At 42.1% G+C, this 23,219-nt stretch overlaps 1 protein-coding gene across 2 annotated transcripts in view; it reads right to left on the reverse strand.

Moving 5' to 3' along the window:
* LOC133957254 (protein kinase C and casein kinase substrate in neurons protein 1-like) overlaps positions 1-23,219 on the reverse strand; it is a 31,231-nt gene that overhangs the window by 6,204 nt on the left and 1,808 nt on the right. Inside the window, exons 2-7 of one of the 2 annotated variants that reach the window (XM_062392742.1) lie at positions 18,266-18,336; positions 5,679-5,808; positions 2,110-2,266; positions 1,755-1,990; positions 750-905; positions 69-244 (exon numbers count right to left, since the gene is read on the reverse strand). In XM_062392742.1, the coding sequence (XP_062248726.1) occupies positions 69-244; positions 750-905; positions 1,755-1,990; positions 2,110-2,266; positions 5,679-5,738 (785 nt within the window). In that variant the 5' untranslated portion in view covers positions 5,739-5,808; positions 18,266-18,336. Of the gene's footprint in view, positions 1-68; positions 245-749; positions 906-1,754; positions 1,991-2,109; positions 2,267-5,678; positions 5,809-10,042; positions 10,237-18,265; positions 18,337-23,219 lie in introns of those variants that run through there. The other variant, XM_062392743.1, reaches the window with a different exon arrangement.

The raw sequence follows: 23,219 nt of genomic DNA on the forward strand, positions 1-23,219 counted from the left end.
CATGTAGTCAGCATCATATGTCAATGTAAACACAGTCCAGTGAGTCTTTATTGATAAACCTCACAAACCTTTGGTTCTCCGTGAGGTTGAGGTGGCGTTTGATGTCCAGCAGCGCCTCCTTCAGGAAGGTCAGCCTCTTGACTTCATGCTGCTGGCACTGGTCAAACACCTGCTCCATGCACTCCATGTACTGAGGGGTGCACTTGTTCAGCTCCTCCAGAGACTTCTCATACTTTTCTTTAGCCTTTGATGGGAAAAAGGAAAACGCAGACCACGTGATTTAACAATAATGACTGTTTTAATAATAAGCTTTTTCTTATTATGAACTTGAAATACTTTGAGTAAACTGAACTCAAACGTATTCTGTGAAACCTGTTTTAACGTGGTTTCCATTCCAGCTCATTTCACAGGGTTTTAAAATATGTTGCTGTGGTTTATTACTATAAGCAAATACATCATTTCCAAATAAAATTAAAACGTATTGCCTTCTCACAGCAAATATCAATCTGATAGAAAGGTTTGATTAACCAGCTCAATATACAACCAGTAAGAAAAAACAATATGATACTTGACCTGTATACATAGAAACTTGACATGTACTTGTGTATTTGCGTGTACTGATATTCTCCGTGAGCAGAGAACATTATCCTCCGTGAGCCAAATGTGTTCTTAACATGTTTTACCTTAAAAGAGATTTAAATTAAAAGACTGAAAAGCTGTTTACTTGCTTCCCTGCTCTGTTTTCTCACCTTCAGCATATCCTGGTGGCATTTGTCTACTTTCTCGTGGAGCTTCTTCTGCTGGTCCGGCGTGACAGACGCCTCCAGCTTGCCGTTGGCCTCTCGGGTGGCGGCCAGCTTCTCCTCCTTGCAGGCCATGTGGTATCCTTTCTTAGCCGTCTCCAACTGTACGTCCAAACACACATGTTGTCATTGCAAATTGTCACATCTCCTCATCTCAGAGCAGCAGAGACCTTGTCCAGACAGCATACTCCATTTTATTGTGATCACTAAACTGTGTATGGCTACATAAATAATGTACTATTCTGTCATTTTATCTGGGACCGGGACATATTTGCTTTTTAGGCTTAAAGACAAAAGCAAGGAGTCGCAGCACAGGAAGGAAAGTCATGTTTATCATGTAGAGTCAATAAAACACAATTATTTCTGTATCTACTGAGGTCTAACCCTCGTCAGTGCTCTATCATATCACACAGAGCAACCTGGAGGTAGTTCGACTCAAATAAAGTGGAAATTCAATCTTGAACATTGAGCTAATCCGATGGATTTAAGCAGCTAAGTAGCAGAGGAAATGGTTTGACATTTTGAGGAATTTCAGGGTTTGAGTTAATCGATCCACTGTATTGATACGACCAATACGACCAGTGCATTTGTTTTAATTCATTATTTGATGCTTAATTAGATGTCATGATTGGCAGCAGAGACTGCAGCTGAACCTCAACACTGCAGTTAAACTCCACTTTCTCTACTGTGAAGACTCTAACCCAAATGACCTCGAATGCACAAGATGGCCGAACCTGTATCCAGGATTTTTTGGGCTTCTTTTTTGTACATGTGTGTCTTTATTTACTGATCTCAAATAGTGACCGTGTGAGGAGAGATTACCTTGTTTATGTGACAACAAAACAACATTTGTTACATTCTTACTTATATCCCTTCAAAACCCTTTTACACCAGGCACCACGCTGATAACTGATAAGAACTGATGATGAATGTTAATTCCGTCCTCCTCACCTCCTTGAGCTTTTTGGCCCACGGTTTCTGAGCCTTCTTGAATCCCTCCTCCGCTTCCTTGGCCTCCTTGAATCCTCCGATGATTTGCTTGTGGTACGCCTCCTTCTGCCAGTTCTTCACTCTCTCCACATCGTCGTTCACCAGGTTGTTCTTCACGTCTTGGTGCATCTCACTCACCTTCTCTGCCTCGGTCATCACGCCCAGCCAGGCTCTCTCCACCGAGCCGTACTGGGGACCTGGGGATCGGCGCAAATATAAGCCTGTGTAACTGGAGCTTTGGCGAATCGACAGACACGATTGAGGTGAGTTCAGTTGCCAAGTTATTTATTTGATTGACCCTCCGCCACACGCTCACCTTTCTCAATGAGCTGTCTCCATCTCTTGGACCAGGCCGTCAGCTGATCACCGTAGGCTTTCTCTATCTTGGCCCGCTCCTGCAGGCAGCCCATGAGGTCATTGCAGAGGCGATGGCCGTCGTCAAATCTCTTGACAGCACGTTTGTAGTTCCCCACCTGAGACCGACCGACAGATGCACACAAACATGTCAGTACAAATATATAAATACTCACAAAACTGACCCAAGGCACATTAAGGACAGGAAGACAAACCAGGGTACACCCTGTGCTTTTTACTGACAAAATACAAGAGTGTATAAGGATTGGGTAGAATATGAAAATCAGTTGCCGACGGTCATAATGACGGTTTTAGACTGAACAGCTCCCGGAGGTTTGTAGGATCTACTGCAGCAGTGCAACATTAAACTGCACACACTTCTAGTTGTGTTCTCTAAACCTTCAACTGAGTATATTCAATATTGCAATAATAAGACTGATCGTCGACTAGAATACAAAACATTGATTTAAACGTGACTTCAAAATGGAGCTGGTGTTATTTCTATTGATTTAATTCATGCTTCCTGTATTTGCTTTAATATATTTTTTTCATTTAAAGAAATTGTTCAATATGTACCAGTGCAATAACTATTATGCTACTCTGTCACATCTATTCAAGCACATTTATAATCGAGGCAGGAATCAGCTTTATCTATTTTTATCTTCTGACCAAAGGTCAAAAAAAGCTACGTACATTTTATGTATTAAAGGTTAAACCCATCAAAGAAAATAACTGTAGTTTTTCTGCAGTAATATTCTGATTTAAATGCAATAATTGCAGTTGATGCAATACAGACAATTCATATTCCACTTGTTTTTTTTATAATAATGAAACCTGCATCAATATGTCTGTTATTCTTCCTTCATATTTACATGTATTTATAATTGTACTGTGTGCACACTACATCTATATTTTCTATTCTATCATTTCTTATCCATTTTTCCATTTTGGATCCTGCCACCTTAAGCGAGGCTGCCTTAACGAAAACAATACCAGAGACCGTGTGGCTCCTCCTCCTCAGTGCCTGCAGGGGGCGTGAGCTCATGGTGCATGATGGAGGGAGGGTAGTAAGGGGGGGAGGGGGCTCGTGCCTGTGCATGTGTAGTTATGCAATGACATGGGCCTGCGTTTGCGCATGTATGCCAGTGTGTGTGTAAATGCTGGTGTGTGTGTGTGTGTGTGTGTGTGTGTGTGTGTGTGTGTGTGTGTGTGTTCACAAACTGTGACTGCTCTAATCCTCTTGAGTGGTGTAACGCAGGCAGAGAGACACACACAGGAACCACAGACATTGTGGAGCACACGGCGTGAATAAAAAACGTCTTATTCATCTTCACGCAGACATGAAGTCATGAGGAGCATGTCTGATGCAGAGCTGCACCCTGATTGGTCCTGACGTGAGGATGCACGTGTGTGTGTGTGTGTGTGTATCCTGGTGGAGCTGCAGGGAGGCATGTGAGACAGGTGTGTGTGGGGGTGTGAGCTTTGGCCTGTGTGACCGAGCGCCAAGTCACACCAGCAACAACAACACACAGGTGGACTGGTCGTGCACGTGAACACACACACACATGATCCCCCTTGTTTTCCAACAGCCTGGTGATTATCTCACGGCTGTAATAAGGTCGATCGTGTGTCTCGGCTCAGCTCAGTCAAATGTTTCTGATGACAACATCTGAGAAGACAGCATTTTTCTAAGAGCCATGATCTGACCCGAGCTGTGTTGCTGGTGCAGAGATGCTACAGGCAGGTGCACGTAGTGAAAGGACGTCTCAGAGCAGCCGAGGACTGAAGCTCTTTGTCTGAGTCTCTGTGTACGAGCCATGACACAAAGAAGACTCTGTACCCAGGGAATTCATTAACGCTAATTTGGCGGGTTTGAAAAGCAAGCAAGCGCACACGTACACGAGTACACACACATCAACACACACACACACATATGCTGCCTTTTCATTACAAGTGAAGATGCTGTCATTTATATGAAGTTAATATCTTTTGTGATATGATCTATGATTTACAATCATTACAGGAGAACAAACCTTCTCTCACTTAACCTGCCACCTTTGATGAAACAAAGTAAAAATACTTGTCAACAAATAAAGAATTCAAATTACTATCTGAAATTACATTCACATTGTTTATCCATTTATTCATCCTATTTAGATTGATGGAAGAAAGATGGATACAAATTAGGAGATACTTAAAAAGAAAATTAAACTAAATCCAGAAGAAAGTCTAATTTAAAAGGTGAGCATAGCTGTTGTTGTAGCATTATAATATATCTTCATAGTAAGGAGAAGAAGTATCATCACTGGGGAGGTTCCTCCATCATAAACAAGCTCTCCGCTCTCTCTCTGACTGGTTCTGGCGACCGTGGTGAACAGTGAACTGCAGATGGTTCACACTCACCTGCCAAGTACATTTGCTCTTATTCCAAACTGTTTCTAAACCATCTGGTGCATCAGAATCCATGTTTGTTTTTGCCACAGTGACCAAAATCACAGACAAACGCAGCTTCACATCCACACGACAACATGTTTGTTAGCTCGGCTCAATGAGATGGAGAAATCACTAATCAGGTCACTTTTGAAAAGCTCCTTATTTAAAGCAGTGGTTTGACACTTCTTTGTTTCCCTGTAAAGACTCGGAGGAGTTTAATTCCACTTTATATGTGAAGCTATGACCAACAGCTGCTTCATCTTAGTTTAAACTTACAAAGTATAACTTCGGCTGCTGGGGGTCTCTCAGTCAAAACAACAACAAATGACCCAGATTGATGACGTCATGAAACAGAGTGGGATGATGGGAGTTGTTGTCTTCACCACCACGCATTTAAATCATGTTCACCGAGAGGTTGTGTGTTAAATCTTTATTCATGTTACGCATCAAGCTGCGATGAATAGTCACGGTCCATCACAAGTGACCGATACAAACAGTGAGATGGGAAAATAACCGACTGGCAAACTGGCTAGCAGTGTTTTGATCCATGAGTAGTTTGCACCAGATGTCACAGACGAGACGGACAGAGGTGAAGTGGATATGACGTAATTAAAAGACAACAAAATTAAATGTCCTGTTATGAATGAAAGTTTGGACGTTGTTTGGAGTATTTTGGAAAATGTAAATAATATAAATAACATAGGTCTAGATGTTTTAAGACATTTTAACAAAGAATTGTTACATATTATATCTTTAACATGAAAAATGAAAGCAGGGAAATGTAATTACCATAATACCAACAAACAGATATAAGAGCAGGATGGATTTTCTTGCCTACACGTTTGTAAGACACTTAACTTCTTTTAACGTGTGTCTGTCAGTCACCCTCAAAACTCAACGGGTATCAAACAACATCACTGGGCCTTAACGAATTTCCTTCTAAAAGCTTAAGGACTAGTAATCTAATTTTCATGGTTTCATGGAGGACTGATTTCAGCTGCCAGATCAATATAAGCCGGGTGGGGTGGGGGTGTGTGTGAGGAGTTGTGTTGCAGGTTGCCACCAGACATCAGAACAGACGCCACGTGTCCTCCTTACCTCCCAGAAGCTGTCCATGGTGTCGTCAACACCTGCACATTCATCGTAGGAGCCAGACATTTTGTTGGATGTGGGTGAGCACTCTAATGACTAAACCTGTCCTCTGCAGCCGAGCTGGGTTCCTCATGCACTGAAAGAGACGGAGAGAGAAACACTGTGAGACAGGAGCTTCACACAAAGCACGGAGAAGTGAGTCCGAACACACGTTGGAAGGAAAACACACTTGCTTCTGTGTTACGCCACACACAAGCAGTGGGGCGATTTTCCCCGGGCGACTGCAGGGGAATCTTTCCAAGTGAGGGTTTCAGTGTGAGACGTTTATAATAATGGAATAAAAATAGGTCTCCTCTGCCGTGCATGCATATAGCTCCCTGCCCTGAGGGATGAGAGGGAGCATCTTCTATGTGTGGTGTCCTAGAAACGACACCGGAGAGAGTGGAGCCTCACACAGCGCTGACCCGGAATCCTTCCACTGTGCAAACCTGCGTCACTTTGAGACCTAACATCTGAGAGAGGGAAAACTCAACAACAACACACACACACACACACTGACACACACATGCTACACTACACACGCATCTTCATGAACTCCAGCAGCCCAGAGACACACTTTACGTGTAAACAGAAAGGAAACAGAGATCTACGCGGCTATTTCTACACCCGCACGTGTCCTCTAATGAAGCGGTTTAATCAGCTGCTCCTCTGCGGAGCTGCAGAATACAGGTCCGGCAGGATTCCCTCCAGCTTTTAGGGTGATTTATATTTATTTGTGTGACGTCTGGTCGATATCTTACCACCGAGGTTTAAAGAGAAGAGACTGCTCCGACGCTCTATTGGTATCGAACCCTTTTGAAGCCAAATCCATTTTGCTCCCATGACTAATGCTCTTCCCCCGACAGAGATCTCTCCATTTGCTCTGCAACATCCAAATATGACCACGCATTGAAGTGTAGGTACCTAATAATGAGAATAACGAGGCTGTGACGATGACATTTGTGCTCTCATGTGGTTTCTCAGTTGTTATAATTGATTACAGTTGATTGTGCGCTCATTATCTAATCCTGCACACTGTCTCCCAGTCGTTCTTCATATGCTCGCTCCGAATGAAATGTCGGTTTCGCACGCTACTCAGAGGTCAAGGCAGAAGAACGATGATTCACGGCCGTTTTAGATTCAATTCTGACTCAGCACCCTTCTGTCTGCAGCAGCAGCCACGAATGTTTGGATTCAAATATTAACGGTGTCCTCGATGATTCCTCCGTCAACCTCCCTCTGCAGTCAAGTGCAAATTAACTCCTGCAACATCCTCGGTCCCCGGGAGTGAGTCACGAAGGACGACTCGCCGAGTTAGGCTCAATTGGAACGCGCCTGGCCTCGCTCTCCTCGTGCACAACACAACAGAGAAATTGTCCTTGTGAGATAAATAAAATGAAACTAGAAGGTCAACCTGTGAGTGGAAAGCAGTTTTAGTAGCAGCTCCCTAAAAAAACGCACTCCAGTCAAAATGTTGTCTGAGGAACGGAAAACACAAAATGTGACTGGTTCTGGTTTCAGCTCAGTCTGTGTTTTCTTAGCTGTGGTGTATTTGAACCATTACTGTCAGCAACCATCACACTGGTCATAATACTTACACTCTGTGCTGGATGTGAGACTGAAGCAGGAGTTCATAACTTAACAATTTTCACAGTCAGTGTCTGAAGGGGAGACAATTTGTGTCTTTCAGCTGCACTCAGATCAGCAGCTCAGTGTTTTTCTGGTGAATCATCTGAAAACAAGGCTCTGACACTGACATCTGCTTAGACTCCTCGCAGGAAAAACAACATTTCACCGGCCACAGGGGGAGACTGGGTTCTCTTCCTACTCCAAATACTGACAGTATCTTAATTCAGACCTGTAGATCATAACCAGTCGTGTACTGGAACACCAATATAAAGTGAATGTGATGAAAAGCACCTTATCCAACATTTTCTGTCCCTCTTCACTTCATTATCAACTCCGAAAGCTTGTTAGATAGTTTCTAGTCGATCTTTTTCATATATTTGAACTTGTGTGAGTTTCCACTGGGCCTTCCATGAAATGTGTGACTCCTCATCAGATGGGTCAAACCCTCAGTAATCCCCTTCTTCAAAAGAGGGACATGACCCCCTTCCTGTAAATCCAACACGGAGGAGAGATGGCAGCCACCACAACCGCCGGCTGTACAGATTAAAGAGCTGGATATGTAATCCATACCTGGCTCCACTGAATACAACTCATGACAATAAAGAAACTCCAGTTACATCACTGCTCTGCATTACAAGGACAGGAACCTCTCTTCCTGATGACAAACATTATAAGTTTATATATATGAGCTTCTATAAGGAAGAGTAAGTAGAGTCATACCATTCTAATGTCTATAGATTAAATATGAAGCTTCAACTGACACAGTTAATTTACGATGGAGATGAGAAGCAGCTATTCTGTCCAAAAGGTTTCAAATCTGCTCAATCAAGCTTTCACATATTAACATGTTAGATGTTTGTTTTATTAAAACCAACAGAGGACTAAACCTGGTTTTCTGGTCTTTTAAAGATGACTGGTCAAACTATCCCTTTAAAAATGAACCTGGTGACAAAGTGTCCAGTAGGACGAACCATTGAGGTTGATATTTGTCAAGCAGTTGGACGCAGTAAACATGATGTTTATTGTCTCTGGTACAGAACACTTGAGTAACTATAGGGCCACTCAGAGCACAGAGCTGTGCCACTTAATCACCACTTCCCATATATATACAAATATATGGAAATCATATACATCCAGATCATAATCCAGACCTGCAGTAAGTCTCCCCTGTTAGATATTAGCGCTCTACACATGCCTTAATTTTTTACAAATAGCATTGTAACTTGAGAAATTCACAAACGTTGAAAAACGCCGGATCTCAAGTTCTAACCATCTAAAAGTCTGTTCCAATCTAAAGGTTCTTCCTGAACGACGCCACATCCTTCCACCGTGTTTTAACCCATCCATTACTTTTTGTGTAACCCTGCTAACTAACACAAAAGCAAACGCAGATGAAAACACAACCTCCTTGGCGGAGTTAACAAAGTAGTTCATACTTGTCTTACTCTTCCTTTAATTAGTCATTTTCAGTATATTCATCTAAACTAATTCAAATATGAGACTTTCCAGTTTGCCACTATGGCTGATGATGAAAATGCTCCCATCTGGGGGATTATTGTGAGGCCCCCTCCCAGCAGAACTTTCATGCACCACAGACCAAAGAATAAAAAAACACCTAGAGCTTCGACAACACATGAAGACTCATCTATCTGATACGTGTGTCATGCAGCTGTAAGGTTAAACCGCAATAAAGTAATAACCTTAATCTCGGCAACAAATAAAGACCCATTGATCAAGCTACTGACCCATTATCCTGGTCATCCAATAAGCTTCCGCCTCCGTGACTGCAACACCTTGTGACATCAAAGCCTGTTAAGCTGCGGCACCGTGCCAGAATCCTATCTCACAACAAAACCAGTGTTCCCAGCAGCCAGGTTAAACAAACTCCCACCTAAACCAACACCAGATGACATATGGAGAGCATCTGGAACAAAGTAAAACATTTCCAACAGCCAGGTCCATATATTTAATGAAAAACTCATGTAGCATGGATAATTACACGTGCATGTTCATGTCAGATAAAAGCTGAGAACTGAAGAAGCTTTCAATTTCTAAAATGAATGAAAATACCACAAAATGAATAGAATCTGACGTCTTGGTTAGTCTGTTCATTCCTCAGGCAGTTTGGACGGACACCTCATCCACCCTAGTTGACTCCAGGTGAGACAGTGGAAGGAGGACTCGTCACAGAAATGTCCCAGTTTGGCTTCACGGTGGGAGAGTGGAGTGTGTCCCATTAGAATGATAAGCATTAGGGGGTGGGAGTGGTAAGTGTCCTGAAAAGGGGCTTATGCTGCAGTAAGTGAGGTCAATCCACATCACTTTGCATTCCCCTGGTGTAATAACCGGTGAAGAAGACACAGGGAAGACAGAGTGGAGTGTTTTCTAACATTGTGCTCAGGCTATATAGAATAATGAAATTGATCCGTATATAAATGCAAAGAAACGTCTAAATATTGCACACAGGTAAATAATCGTTACTCGAAGAAGCATGAATCCACTTTCAGTTCAAAACCACCAGCAACCCTCTCACTGACCCAAACACCTGCTGCTGTCTGATCATTTGCGTTTGTAGTTGAAAGTCTTACGGGAATCTGTCGTGACAGCAGAGGCTGTTCTCTGTTCTCTGCAGTTGACAAAGTGCAATTCAAACTTTTGCGCAAACTTTAAATCACCAAACATTCTTCAGGAGGATCACTTACCAATGTTGGCTCCATAATTGCAAAGAAAAAAAAAAAACTCAGAGAAATGTCCGACTCCTCCTGGACGCACGGTTTTATAGTCCCAATATTTATATATATGTCCTCTACGGACCGTTCTATGAAAGGTTTTGGATGTGCTGCAAATGTTAGTTTTGCAGCTTTGACCTCTGTGGCCAGAGCGAACCTAGAGAGGACGATAAGTCTGACCACACCAGCATGTCTCAGAGGCTGAGGGATAATCCTGCAGTGTGCCACTTGAATAGCTTTAGAGGGGGAGGGAAGAGGAGAAGTGGATCGGATGAAGAGAGACAGAGAGATACAAAAAGTGGGACGAGGGATATGATATTGACATCAAACTGTAATTAGCTATTTACCGACAAGGAAGCATAACCGTGAGAAACTGATAAAGGAGCTTTAGGTTGTGTTTCCTAATCTTTATTTATATTTGTACACACATTATGAGTTCATGGTTTGGCTGCAGGAGTTCACAGCAACACGACCCGACCCGATTCTGCAGGGACTTTGTGAAGATGAATGTTTTTGAGAGAATCAAAGAGAACTCCTGACACACAAATGTCCTTTACACAGTCAGCTGCTTTTAAAGCACTGAATGGGAACCACAACAAACACGTAAGCTTGTTAGAGTAAGAAGATTTTAGAGAGATGAACTAACTTTACTCCAGCAGATTGTTAAGCTCACTGTCTCCTGACAGCAGCAGTGTGAAGACCAAGCTGCTGGCCGGACGCTCTCGAGTAATGTACAGTGATTGAAAAACAATACGTCTGATGAGCCTCGTCAAACCCGATCAGATGTTTTGATACAGTCGGTTTACGATGGCGTCTGGTTGGGATTCTGTCAGATGAGAACAGCGTGTCCTCGAAACACGAGCACGGAGAGAGACGGAGGCTTTTCATTAACATATGGCGAGAAGAGAGAGAGAGAGAGACAACGAGGCAATGGGGGAAGGGAGGATGAGACGGAGGTAAAGGACGGAGGTGAAGGGGATAAGAAGTTCGTGAAGAAGCTGCAGAAGGTGCAAGACGCTGCGGTCAGACATCCGGAGAGATCCTGAGTGGAACAGAGGAAGAGCCGAGGGGCCGGGACGGCAGCTGAACACATCAGCACAGAGACGTGATTCATCTCACGGTGCAGCACAATATGAGCGGGCTGGTTGGATGTTGCCAGGAGACAGAGCTGCCTTGTGCAGGCTTCACACAGACACACACACACACACACACACACACACCATTACAGCCCAGGCCGTCATTAAGATGGCCGTGTGACCATCGCTTTGGTGCAATAAAGGCTGCTTGAGTGACGCAGTGTCAGCTGTCAATCACACTCGTGGGACGTCCTCAAGTGAGCACCAACACTCAGGAGAGAGAGAAACTGGTGGAGAGTCAATGAGTGCTGAGGCAAAAAAGAAAGACGGAGATCGGGGAAGTAGAACGATGCAGCAATCAGAGTTAGATAAAGGAGAATAGTGGAATACGGGTCCTGTGCGAGTGGAGGAGGGTGGTGGTGTTTATCAGCTGAACGAATTATGCTGTGAACCCTCCTCAGTGCTCGCTGGGGCAAAGAGGAGGAGAGTCAGATCTGAACTGACGTGTTGATTCAGACGGGGAATCTGCAACCGAATTTAGAAAAACAACCCCTCATTCCGTCTCACATCTTCATCAGCTGCGTGTGAGCCTGTAGCCTCCAGAGCAGAGTCCCTGAAACGTCGGTATATACGAAGACATAATTCATTTGTTTAGAAACATCCTGGCAGAGAAGCAGAGACAGCCGATATAATCTGATGTACCCGAGAGAAATGTGCTACCCGGGATTTCAATATCAGGAAATGCATTTTCTGTGAATCATCCTGCAACGAAGCTGCTAGCTGAGAGGCTCTATGCTGACGACAACATGCTGATAATAAGCACGTCTCATGTTCAGCATGCTAACATATGCTGTAAGTGTTAGTCATGTTTCGTCTTGTAAAAGAATCACAATTTGACAATAAAGTGAAATCAAATCAAATGTTTTGCACCAGATGAAAACACTGAGGCTGATAGAGATGTGTTTAGCTGCTGTTTGGTCAAACGCCCCAAAGTTTACAATGGTATAGGCTTCAACTTCAAGGGGGCAGGAATGTCTCAATAAAATTTCATAGCAAGATCAGGATTCGTCAAACAAATGATGAAAGTGGACGAACTTCCACGTCCACTCGCCGTCGGTGAGGTGTAAGTATATATCAATTTGAGCCAAAATGGAGGATATGCATCAGCGCCATATTGCTAGTGTGGGAACAGTCTGAACCCCCACTATCACATGTCATACACAACCTGACGAGTGTGAGTCTGTAGCTTGTCCATAAGCTGAGATCCATTCTGTACACCCTGTAGCTCTCGAACGTCACTTTCATTCTGTCTCCACCATCAAACGCACAAGACATTCTGTGAATAACTAAACTCATCACAACAGAGCAGCTACTGTTCCAACACACATTTCATTATCACATCTTGAAACGGGTTTATTGCAACAGCCAGATGCAGCAGCCAGTCAATGGCAGACAAGCTGTGTGTGTGTGTGTGTGTGTGTCATGATTTCAAACACACAAGTGCAGGGTGACTCAGCTATCTGATCACAAACACCTCCAGAGGTTCTGGGTTGGGTCACTGAACCAGGGTGGGCGGGGGGGGGGGGGGGGGGGGGGGTAGTTTTTAATCAATATTAATTTTGTGTAGCTGTGTGAGTGTGCCAGGTGTGTTATTGCTCAACTCAAAACTGATTAGACCATAATTCATTATCACTGGGATTAGAATGACAGAAAAGACACCGGTATTACTATTAAATAATATTTTATATCATTGAATTCTGTAGGAAAATATTCTCTTTATATTCCCCCCCCATCCCCACAGGGAGGTCAGAGGTCACAATCAGCCAAGGGTCATAGGAAGCTGGTGGAGAGAGAGCAGAGCGAATCCTGTCTGTCATGTGACTGCCCTTAAAACTGTTCCTACGCAGGTTCGAATCCCTAAAGTTTGTTTTGATAAAAGCATGATTCAGATTCTACAGAGATGTGATGTAATAGCACCGTGAAAAAAATGAGTTTATACCAGCAAATACAAATAAGAATAAAAGAGCAAAATCCAATTAAAGAAATAAAAGATTTAATTAAAAAAGGTTGTTTCTAAAGAACATTATCACAAACATATCTTATAGTGGAACTAACGAGCCACTAAATGATCCTTAAAACAAAATGATGCAAGAAAATACAAACGAATGAAACAGGGTACTGATGTGGTTGAGGTCATGTTACTGCAAACTTTCCAGTTAAAACTTTGTCAATTATAATCTAATAAACTTTATTCTAAAGCCATAAGAGGAATATATATCTGTAATATGTTGACCCTCCGAAAAGTCAGTGAAAAAAAAAAAATCTTTCTTTTGAAGAACAGATCCCAGGAACAAAAAACACAATCAATCATGAATAAAATGGACACTAATACAAATTAGAAATTAAAATAAGACGTAAAGAGCCATAACACTGACTAAAGCACATGTATGAATCAGAACAGATACAAATCCAAGGGCTCTAATCTCTTTAAATTCAAACCCTTGACTGCAGCCTTGTGTTAGATGGGGGAAAAAAACTCACTATCAAATCAAATCAAATGTTCTTTATTGTCCCATAGGGAAATTTGTCACAGGCCAAAGTGCTACAGCAGCTGCAGAAGAGTACATTCAAAAAACAACAACAACAAAAAAACAAGGACAAATCACGCCAGACCCAGAATACTGCACCTGCCCCAAAGCATTTCAAATGATCACTATGTGAGCCCAATAGTCAATTCATTAACAATACAATATCAACAGAAACAGCCAATCTGTGCACGACATTCAGGCAAAACTATTCTTACTGTTCTTATAAAGATGTTACTCTTATTGAATGTAGCCTCAGGGGCCTGATGTCACGGTTGTTCTTCTCCTAAAGCTCAACACTGCAGCACCTCTCCGAGTATCTTCTTTATGACTTCATGACTCGCCATCTCTCAGACCTTGTGTGCAGTACTACTACAAAGCTGGAACAGTGCAGGCCCAATGTGGAGCATTTCAATGACAGAGAGGCATTGAGCATTCATCATCTGTAATACAGCTTATTCAGAGTTGTGCAGTGCGATGTATTCAAGGATCCGGGAGAAAAAGTTGTATTCATTCAGTCTACCCACAAATTTCACCTCTTGATCATCTCTCCAAGATTAATTAAAGAAGCAGTACAAGCTACTATCAGCTAAGGCATACGTAGAAGATTGAGTACATAAACTGGTTTGACAAAATAGGCAATAAGAAAAAGCAGGTGAAGCTTCCAAAGAGGGGATAACATTTTAGGTTGAGAATAATAGAAATCGTTTAATAACTTGTCTTTTCCTCCAGCACCATCCTCAAGTTAAAAATATCAATTTGATCTTTAATGTGTAAGATGAAACCTGCAAAACTAGCTTTATTATTGTGGGAACTATTTCAACATTTGAATTGTTGGGACAAATATTCCGGTTCCCCCCAGGAAGAACTTTGGTTTATGATCAAATAACTGTTGATGGACCTGTGAATGTATATTACAATTGGTATACAAATACTATGTAATTGAATTAACTAATGCTATATAGGTATACAGCTGTTTACCATGTATATATATATACACCAATCAGCCTTAATTGGTTTTAATTATGTGGCTAACAAGTGTACATTACTGTGTTCTTAGCAGTTTAGCAGGTGTTTGATCATATTAAGGTTTTAGGTAAATTTATATATTTTCATTATATGCATTTAGAGGAAAACAGATTTTCCAAATTTCATGTCAATCCAGCCATTAATTATCTATTTGAGAAAATATTTAATTCCACTGTTAAACGATACAAGACATTTCTATGTTTCTGGGATTCATGTGGATTCACAATAAGGAAGCTAATATTGCTAAAGGCTAATCATGTGTTCAGAGACTTTGGTGAAGATCGTTTCTGAAGAGCAGATAAACAGTGAGAGATCCCAGAGAGCTGGAAACAACCAGGGAGACGCTGGGAGACAGGAAGAGCCTATTGAATAGTTGTGTCTGTGATTCATCCCTAAACTCGACTGTTAAGCAGAAACATACATTTCACAATAGGCAGCATTTTTAAGATAAACAAACACATACACACACACACACTCACAACGGAACAGAGTTGGTGTCCCGAGCGCTGCTGCAGTGGTTATGTAACTATCAAGCCTCATGCCACAAGCCTCCTGGTGACAGTGTGGTGGAGACGGGGGGAAACTGCAGGGGGAGGGCGGAGAGAGATGGCCAGGAGAGGCAGAGCCGAGCGGAGGAGGCAGTGATGGGGAGGTGATGAAGGAATGAACTGCAGGAATGCAGCAGTGGCTGTGAGATGGAGCAGAGAGGATGGAGGTCCTGGTTCCAGTCCAGCTTTTCCTGACGTCCAGGCGGAGAGAGGAGCCGAGGAAGAAGGGAGGGAGCACACGAGCAGAGCAGTAGTCAACATAGGAGAATGTTGCTCTTCACACACAACAGCGTTCCGCCTTCTCTCCGCTGAGCGGGGTGATTCTGCACTGAATACTGATGGGCTGCTTCCAAATGCATCGTGTGTGTGGATTGTCGAGAAGCAGGGAGAGTGGGAGGTGGAGTCACAGAGAGGGTGACTATGCTACAAATGATTTTCTTTGCTTAGCATATAGCAAAAACATACAGAAGACTAAATCACAATCCTTTATTATATAAATAATAGATGGGAGGTTTTAACGAGGTAATTCCCATCAACAGCAGAACAGGTTTGTTCATAACCTGCTGGTTGTTTTTAAATGAAAGGTTTCAGCTAAAGGCAATGATTGAATCAACAAACCATTTGGAATTTTGATAGAAAATACACCTTTCCTTTTATTAGTACATGAGATGGAAGACAGGAGGGAAAGAAAATCAAATTACAATCAGCTGAATTCACTTTGTATTTTGAAGATGAAAGAAATCTGAATCAAATTTTTGCAGAATTTCATGGCGAACCAGCCATTGAATGTCAAATATTAATATTTTGGGGACTCAGGAGATCACTATGATCTTTATGGTTCATTCTCTGGGGACCATGAAAGTCAAAGATGACAAAATGACTGACCAAGTACTTCTGTGAATCAGAATTTTCACATTCCTAAATACTGACCGGCAGCATTTGAACAATGTCCCTTTCTATGCTGCCAACAAGCCAATTTATAAGAAAAATAAATTTGTGCTGAATATTGTGTAGCAATGAAAATCGGACTGTACCATCACAATGACAGGAAACTGACCGGAGAACACAAGCAACAGCACCAGTTGCCCAGAGAAGCGTCAACAACGTCCAGACCATAATCACCTTACGTCCCTATTTATACCCTCCTCTAATACCCGGAGGCCATTCAGGACGAGTGAGAGCCTGATTCCACCGTGTGATAAGAGACGGAGCGGGGGATCAAAGACCTGACGCTCCAATCTGAGAAAAGTCGGAGAAAATCAAGTTGATGAACTCGCTTGTCAACTAAAAAGCAAACAAGAATTCTGACTTGAATTCAAAATCTCACCAAGCGATAGATCTTTTTTGAAACTTTTATTTGGATCCATATCATGTTCTCAGAATTGGCACAAACGCGAAGTGTCTATTTGAAGCAGCCTTAACCAACGTGGCCAATTTGGCGTGCGGAGTGATGGATGGATGCTAACCACGAGCCAAACGACTGCTGTTAGTTGTCAAATAAAGAAGCAGATAAAATAAATAAGTATGGTGTGAACGCTTCTGTGCGAGCGTTGGCAAATCATCCCGGAGGCATAAACAAGCAGGGAAGCTTGGGCCACCTCCTCGGCTGGCCCCAGGAGGACTCCCTCTAAGTCTGACTTTAACAAATTTGATTAAATTCAACATTTAAACGATTAAATTAGATCCCGATCCTACACATACGAGTGTGGCTGAGCACACGTAGAGAGATGGTTATGATATTATTTATTCCTGCAGCAGAAACCTATTTCTAAATCACAATTGTTCCTTTTTATTTGCAAATACAGCAGAATGAAACAGATGTTCGAAGCCAAAGAGCGTTTCCAATAATGCTGACGGGGATGTGGTTTTCTTTGAAGCTGTGTTTCCCCTCGGTTTCTTTCAAACAAGCGAGCACACTTTGTTTATACTCAGTCTATATTTTTCTGACCCAGCTTCCCCTCCCAGTCTGAGCCTCCCAGAATCCCCGGGGAGGCCTTTCTGAACTGGGCCACTGTGTTCTGATGAGCCTCCTTCAGACAGTTACTTAACCTCCCTGCTGCATCGAGGTTCTGTCATGATTCACACAAAATGAAGCGATCAAACCGGGGAATCAATAACTAGCCCTGTGCTATCATTCTTCTCTGTGAGACGGCAGCAAATTCTCTTACAGACTCCTGAGATAATCTCCTCTAAAAAAACAATAGATATGTGAGAGAGAGTTCATCATGCACCTCCACCACGGAGCCAGTGCCTCATCTCAAACCAGTTCCATGTGTTTCGACAGCCAAAGAACTGGGACTCAGACTGAAGTACTGGTCCGTCTCTTTGCTGATGTAGAAGAAAGTGCTGCTTAGGGGCAGGGGCAGAGATTAGGTGAGTAACTAGAGCAATAAGACCAAGGTTGAATATAATCTATTGCACTCCGGCTTCCTGCCACCGTCCGAAGGTGGAGATTGGAGACTCTGAATTGACCATAGGTGCAAATCTGAGTGTGAATGATTGTGTAATATCAACTGGGATCGGCTCCAGCTCAAGCTCCGAATGATAAGATGTACAAGTCGAGTCAAGTCTTAAGCAGCACCTTGGTCCAAAAGGGGCGTCAGAGTGAAAAGCTAGAAACCTGAAATGCAGCCGTCCAACATCTCTGCAATCCGATATGTAATGTTCCACCTGCTCATGCACTAAGCAGAGAACACAAAGAGGAATCTGAAATACACGTCTCCAATAAGCACCAAGCTTGACCCCTGCTAGTTAGCTCACAGACAGACTGGAACCCTCTCATTAAATATTAACAGTATTGGCAAACAGCTACTAATTACCTTAAGTGGTGTGTGTGAAGCATAATACGGGAAACAAAAGTACTCGGGCCTGTTCTAAAGCCTGATTTGTTTTACCTGTGCAGCTTCAGGCTAATTGAAGTTGAGGGAAACGTGCAGAGAGAGGGAAAAATCAACTCACCTTCTCCACCAATGGGAGGTCAGGTTTCCATAAACCTGAGGGAGAGCTGTTGGTCCCCTGCAGGAGATCACCTGCAGAGAGAAACACAAGAGGGAGCTGTCAGTGCGTCCGGCTCCGAGGAAGAGTGGAGTGCTGCTGAACCACTCTTTAATGCCAAGCAACCCGACAGTGTCAAAACACCAACTATATTTACAGAGACTACAACGTGAAGAGATTAGGAGAATTTTATTTTGAACTCTCACGATCGATGGGAGCGTGAGAGGCAGAATATTTAATAATATTAGCATGTTGTGCTTCTTCAGAGCAGAACAATAATATAACAAGTGTAGTGCGGAACTAACTTTGACAGAATTATTAACAAGAATCAACTTATGACCTCGAATAAATGTGTTGATTTTCTTTAAATACAGTAAATAATGATTATGCATTGTAGCAGGAAAATAATTTTGCTGTGTTTTTTGTTATTTTTTTGTATTTTTGAGCAACGACAGCTGAAAATACATTACTCAGATATAACAGGAGAAGTCTGGAAGCTGCTTGTTGCAAAAGAAAATGTAAATGTTCAGTATTTGTTTTAAAAAGTGCAACCTCTCTGCTGTCACTAACACACCCCACATTTTAACGGTGTGCAGCCCACACAGAATGCAACACAAACAGCTCACCCACACCGCCAAACAATGTTAAACAGAACCATATAACTGGAATTAGTGGGTGGGGGGGTATGAGCTAATGTAATGTTCTAAAAAGCAGCCGCACCATGAGCATTCACTCTGTCTCCATCTCACCGGAGTTATGGATGATAAACCTCGGAAAGGTAGTTACTCGTTTACAGGAGGGTTTCATTTAAGTGTCTTTTTTCAAGGTATAAATTTCCTTTGACAATATGTGAAGGTCAATTAACCCACGTCACTTCAGGCTTAAAGCTTAATTTCAATGTGAGAATGCAACTCTGTGGTTTTCTTGAAAAGCTAATAATTTTGTTTAAAAAAGTTAAGCACCATGTGATTGAGGCAAATGGGTTTGAGTCCATTGCGTTACCTCCTGATGCCACGATTGTTTTTGTAGATTTATTGATTCTAGTTTCATCTACAACGAAAAACAATAAGTCAGTTAAATGATCATTTAATGTTGTTTAAGCAAAATAACAAGTTCAACCATCAGATATTTGAGGTTTTGTTGTTTTTATTGGTTAAGAAAAGTATAAACTATATTTTGGGGTTTTAGGTGGTGAAAATAATTGACAATGTCTCTTTGGTAAAACCAGGCAAAACTGAATAACAAGAATAAAAAGATGAATCCACGATGAAAACAATCATCAGTAGCAGCTCTAGCTTCAAGATCATTCATTATATCATCAAGCGGCCATTTTGTTTTGTCTTCGATGACAGTGTAGACGTTATTATTCTGTTCACATAACATATTTAGTAACTTTAAAGAGAACAGCTGAATCTTTCCCCTCACACGGCATCATGATGCGTGGACCTGTGGACTGAAGCAGCCTGAGATGTGGGCAGCTTCTGATGAGAAGCCTGATAACGGCCCCATCCGGCTGAATCAGGAGCAAGTTCGTGGTAAACCGCTGAGTCATGGTCAGCTTGCGTTTGTCGTTTTGTTTTTTCCACATATGAGTCACCGAGGATTGTTCTGACGGATGCAGAGTCTCTGAATGAAGGAATCACTCAGAGAGCGGCTGATCATTGAACAGCGGTTCAACCCATTTGAAAATAAACAGGAGATGAATCAGCGTTTGACAAATGAGATCTTTTTTTTAGTGTCCAAAACTATATGTTTCATTAAGTCTTGCTCTGGGAACCTGGGATGATGATTTTTCGTGATTTGTCTCACGTGAATAATCTAACAAACGCAGCACACAGGCATATTGATGGTGAAAGTAACGGTAACTTGCAGCCCAGGCAACACACGGTCAAACACGTCAGCCGGTCAAGTGGCCGCCACATCATCATTTGGTTCCTCTCTGTCTCTTTGGATAATGTCCATGAGGAACATTCCCTCTAGTGTTCAGAGCATTGACCTGAAACGGCTGCATTCACCAAAGACAGCCCCACTGATGATGATGATGAGGATGATTATGTTTCACCATTCAATCCAGTATCGATCCACGTGCACGACACGCCACCGGGACTCCATTTTGAATTCCCCAGGAGATCATGACACAAACAGGGGAGCGTGCACGGCCTCAGGTTGAGCCCCGGCTGCACGGTGATGATTCAGAACCGACACTGACATGTGGTGACGCTGCCTGAACCCAACACGGCTCCACAGAGAGAAACTAACACTGTTTGCTGCGTAAAGTCACATCCACAGCTGAAGCCTTTTTCATATTCATGGTAAATATTGATGCTCTATTTGTCCACATTACATCTGGTAAATTGCTTATTCCATAAATATTACATTAACGTCATCTTTGTTTATTTCTGCGAATTCACGGCGACGGATCGAGAGAGGGAACATTTGATTATTTCTGTTGGGGAAACAAGAGCAGTGGATGTTTTTAGTCATTTCCAACATCATAAATCTCTCCGGCGAGGATGTGGAGTCTTCCCCTGCGTGTGTTCTCCTCTGCAGCCACAGCCACTCGACACTCCGGCTGCCCTTCAGACTCCCGGTTCCTCCACGGCCTCTTCTTTCACACCTTGTCAGACACCACCATCTCATATTTTCAAGGAGGGACGGCCGCTTTTAACCCTTTCATCAACAGGCACATTTAAGAAGGTTTCAGAAATAAGACAAAACAACAACCTCACTATTTCACACGTTGTCCTCCCTCCCTCACACATGATGTCTCGAGGAACATCCTCAGACAGCTGACAACAACATGCAGGTCACCAACCACACACCACAATCCCTCCATGTGGAATCTATTGAGAGTGTGAGATCATAACCAAACCCTGTTATTTGGACTGTTTGCAGATGGTTTTCAAAGTCCAAAATACAAATTCAGATTTACCTCATTGTAGTTGATACTGATATATATATTTATTAATCTAAAAAGGCTATTATCTTCATCTGCCTTCAATTAAAACATCTCATGGTCAGTTTTTTACAGACGGAAACACACATTTATAGGATTCTCCGTCATTGTCCACTTGAATATTTAATTAACAACGAAAAAGAGCTGATTTATAGAACACTATAAACACACACTATTCTATTATTATTCTTATCTTTATATATTTTGAAAAGCATCTCAAATGTGTGACCAAGATAATGAAAATCAGGAACACAAATAAATGATCCTTTGGGCTCTGAAACTATGGTAAATAAAATGAAGAACACATGCAAATGGCATTGAATTATTTCAGCTCACTAGGCTGAAGTACGGCACCTATTTAAAACAGGATGAAGGATCACGCTCCCATTAGTCCTTCATCGGGTATTATGTCCATGTCCAAAAGGAAACCAAATTGAGGCTGATTAAACATCTACAATCACTTAGAAAAGAAGCCTCACTATATGACAATTATTTTTACTGGAAATCTAATATCACTACATTCCCTGTGGTAGATAAACACTCACCACACAGCTATTCTATTAAAGGCCGAAGATAACAGCGAGTCAAAGCAGTGGTTACACCAGTGAAAATCATAATAAACAAACCTCCTGAGCAGGAAGACGCTGCCCCGTGCACCGCAAATGGAAAAAAAACAAAGCGAGTCAAGCGTGGAGACACGAGATGAGCGGACGCACTGCGGGCGCTACAGGAAGTCCGGGTGGACATACTCGTGGCTTCAGAAATGAAACAGCAGTCTCAAAGGAGAAGGGATGAATAGTTAGTGACTTAATTAATAATTATTTGTCTCTCAAGGATTCAGACAAGCAAACACAGACTGACAGAGACAGGAAGTCGGAACAGGAAGTGATGCTGTTAAATCAATGTTCTTATGGTTTTGATATTAGAATATTTCAGCCAATATTTGAATTCAAGAATTTGAGCCAATAAGCTACAGAATGTACAAGACTCTCCAAAAAACTAAATTAGGAAAAAGTTAGATGCTGCATAAACACACGGAGCTTTACTAGATTTTATATTTCATACTAGACTTTTAATGGTCTTCACTGGCAAACGTGTGATTTATTTATCAGTAAGAAAGATTTGTTTAGACGATTTTCCATTCATTCATCCATTCTTATTATTTTGATCCACATATTCTTGTGTATGCCATAAAAAATGCGGCACACAACAATAAAGTAGTGTAATATATAATAAATAGAGCAATATATATATATATATATATATATATATATGTAGACAGAAAGGTGTAGACTGAAGCAATATCTTACTACACCTACCTACCCTGTATACACAACCAATGGAAGCTTTCAGGTGCCTCTTGGTTTTCATTGTTGGCCATAGACACATTTCAGATGGTACCAAACTATCAATATTCTTACTTATAGGTCATGAAATCTAGGCCCTGTTAAACTGATCTGATCTGTTTCCCAGTTTTGGGGGTAAATCTGAAGATTAATGGTTTGGACAGAACATGAATTACCATTACTGCAACACAACATGATGTGTACTCTTTAGTTCTTTCCTGCCAAATACAGTAAACTATCGCTTCTTACTTCTCGTAAAATCCTTCAAATGAAGTGAGAGGGGACAAACACTGCTCCCGAGGCCACAACTTGAGGGAAGAGATCACAACCACTCCTTTCTCTGAAGACACTTAAAAGCATTTTCAGACACACAAGCAATAAAACGTTTGGGCTTCGGGTGATTGCACGGATGAACTATGCAAAATAATGGAATTCTGAACAATGCATCGAATGGACAGATTCTGCCTCCAGGTCGAAACGTGAAGGAGATCCCGGCGAGACCCTTTTGACTTGGCTGCACGGTGAGGAGTGAGGAGGCTGCTAATAAATAGGAGGTGCTCTTTAACTCTCGTCTCTCCGCAACCCAATTGGATTACCCCCACCTCCCGCCCCTGTC

This window comes from Platichthys flesus, chromosome 7, assembly GCF_949316205.1.
Source record: "Platichthys flesus chromosome 7, fPlaFle2.1, whole genome shotgun sequence".
NCBI lineage: Eukaryota > Metazoa > Chordata > Actinopteri > Pleuronectiformes > Pleuronectidae > Platichthys > Platichthys flesus.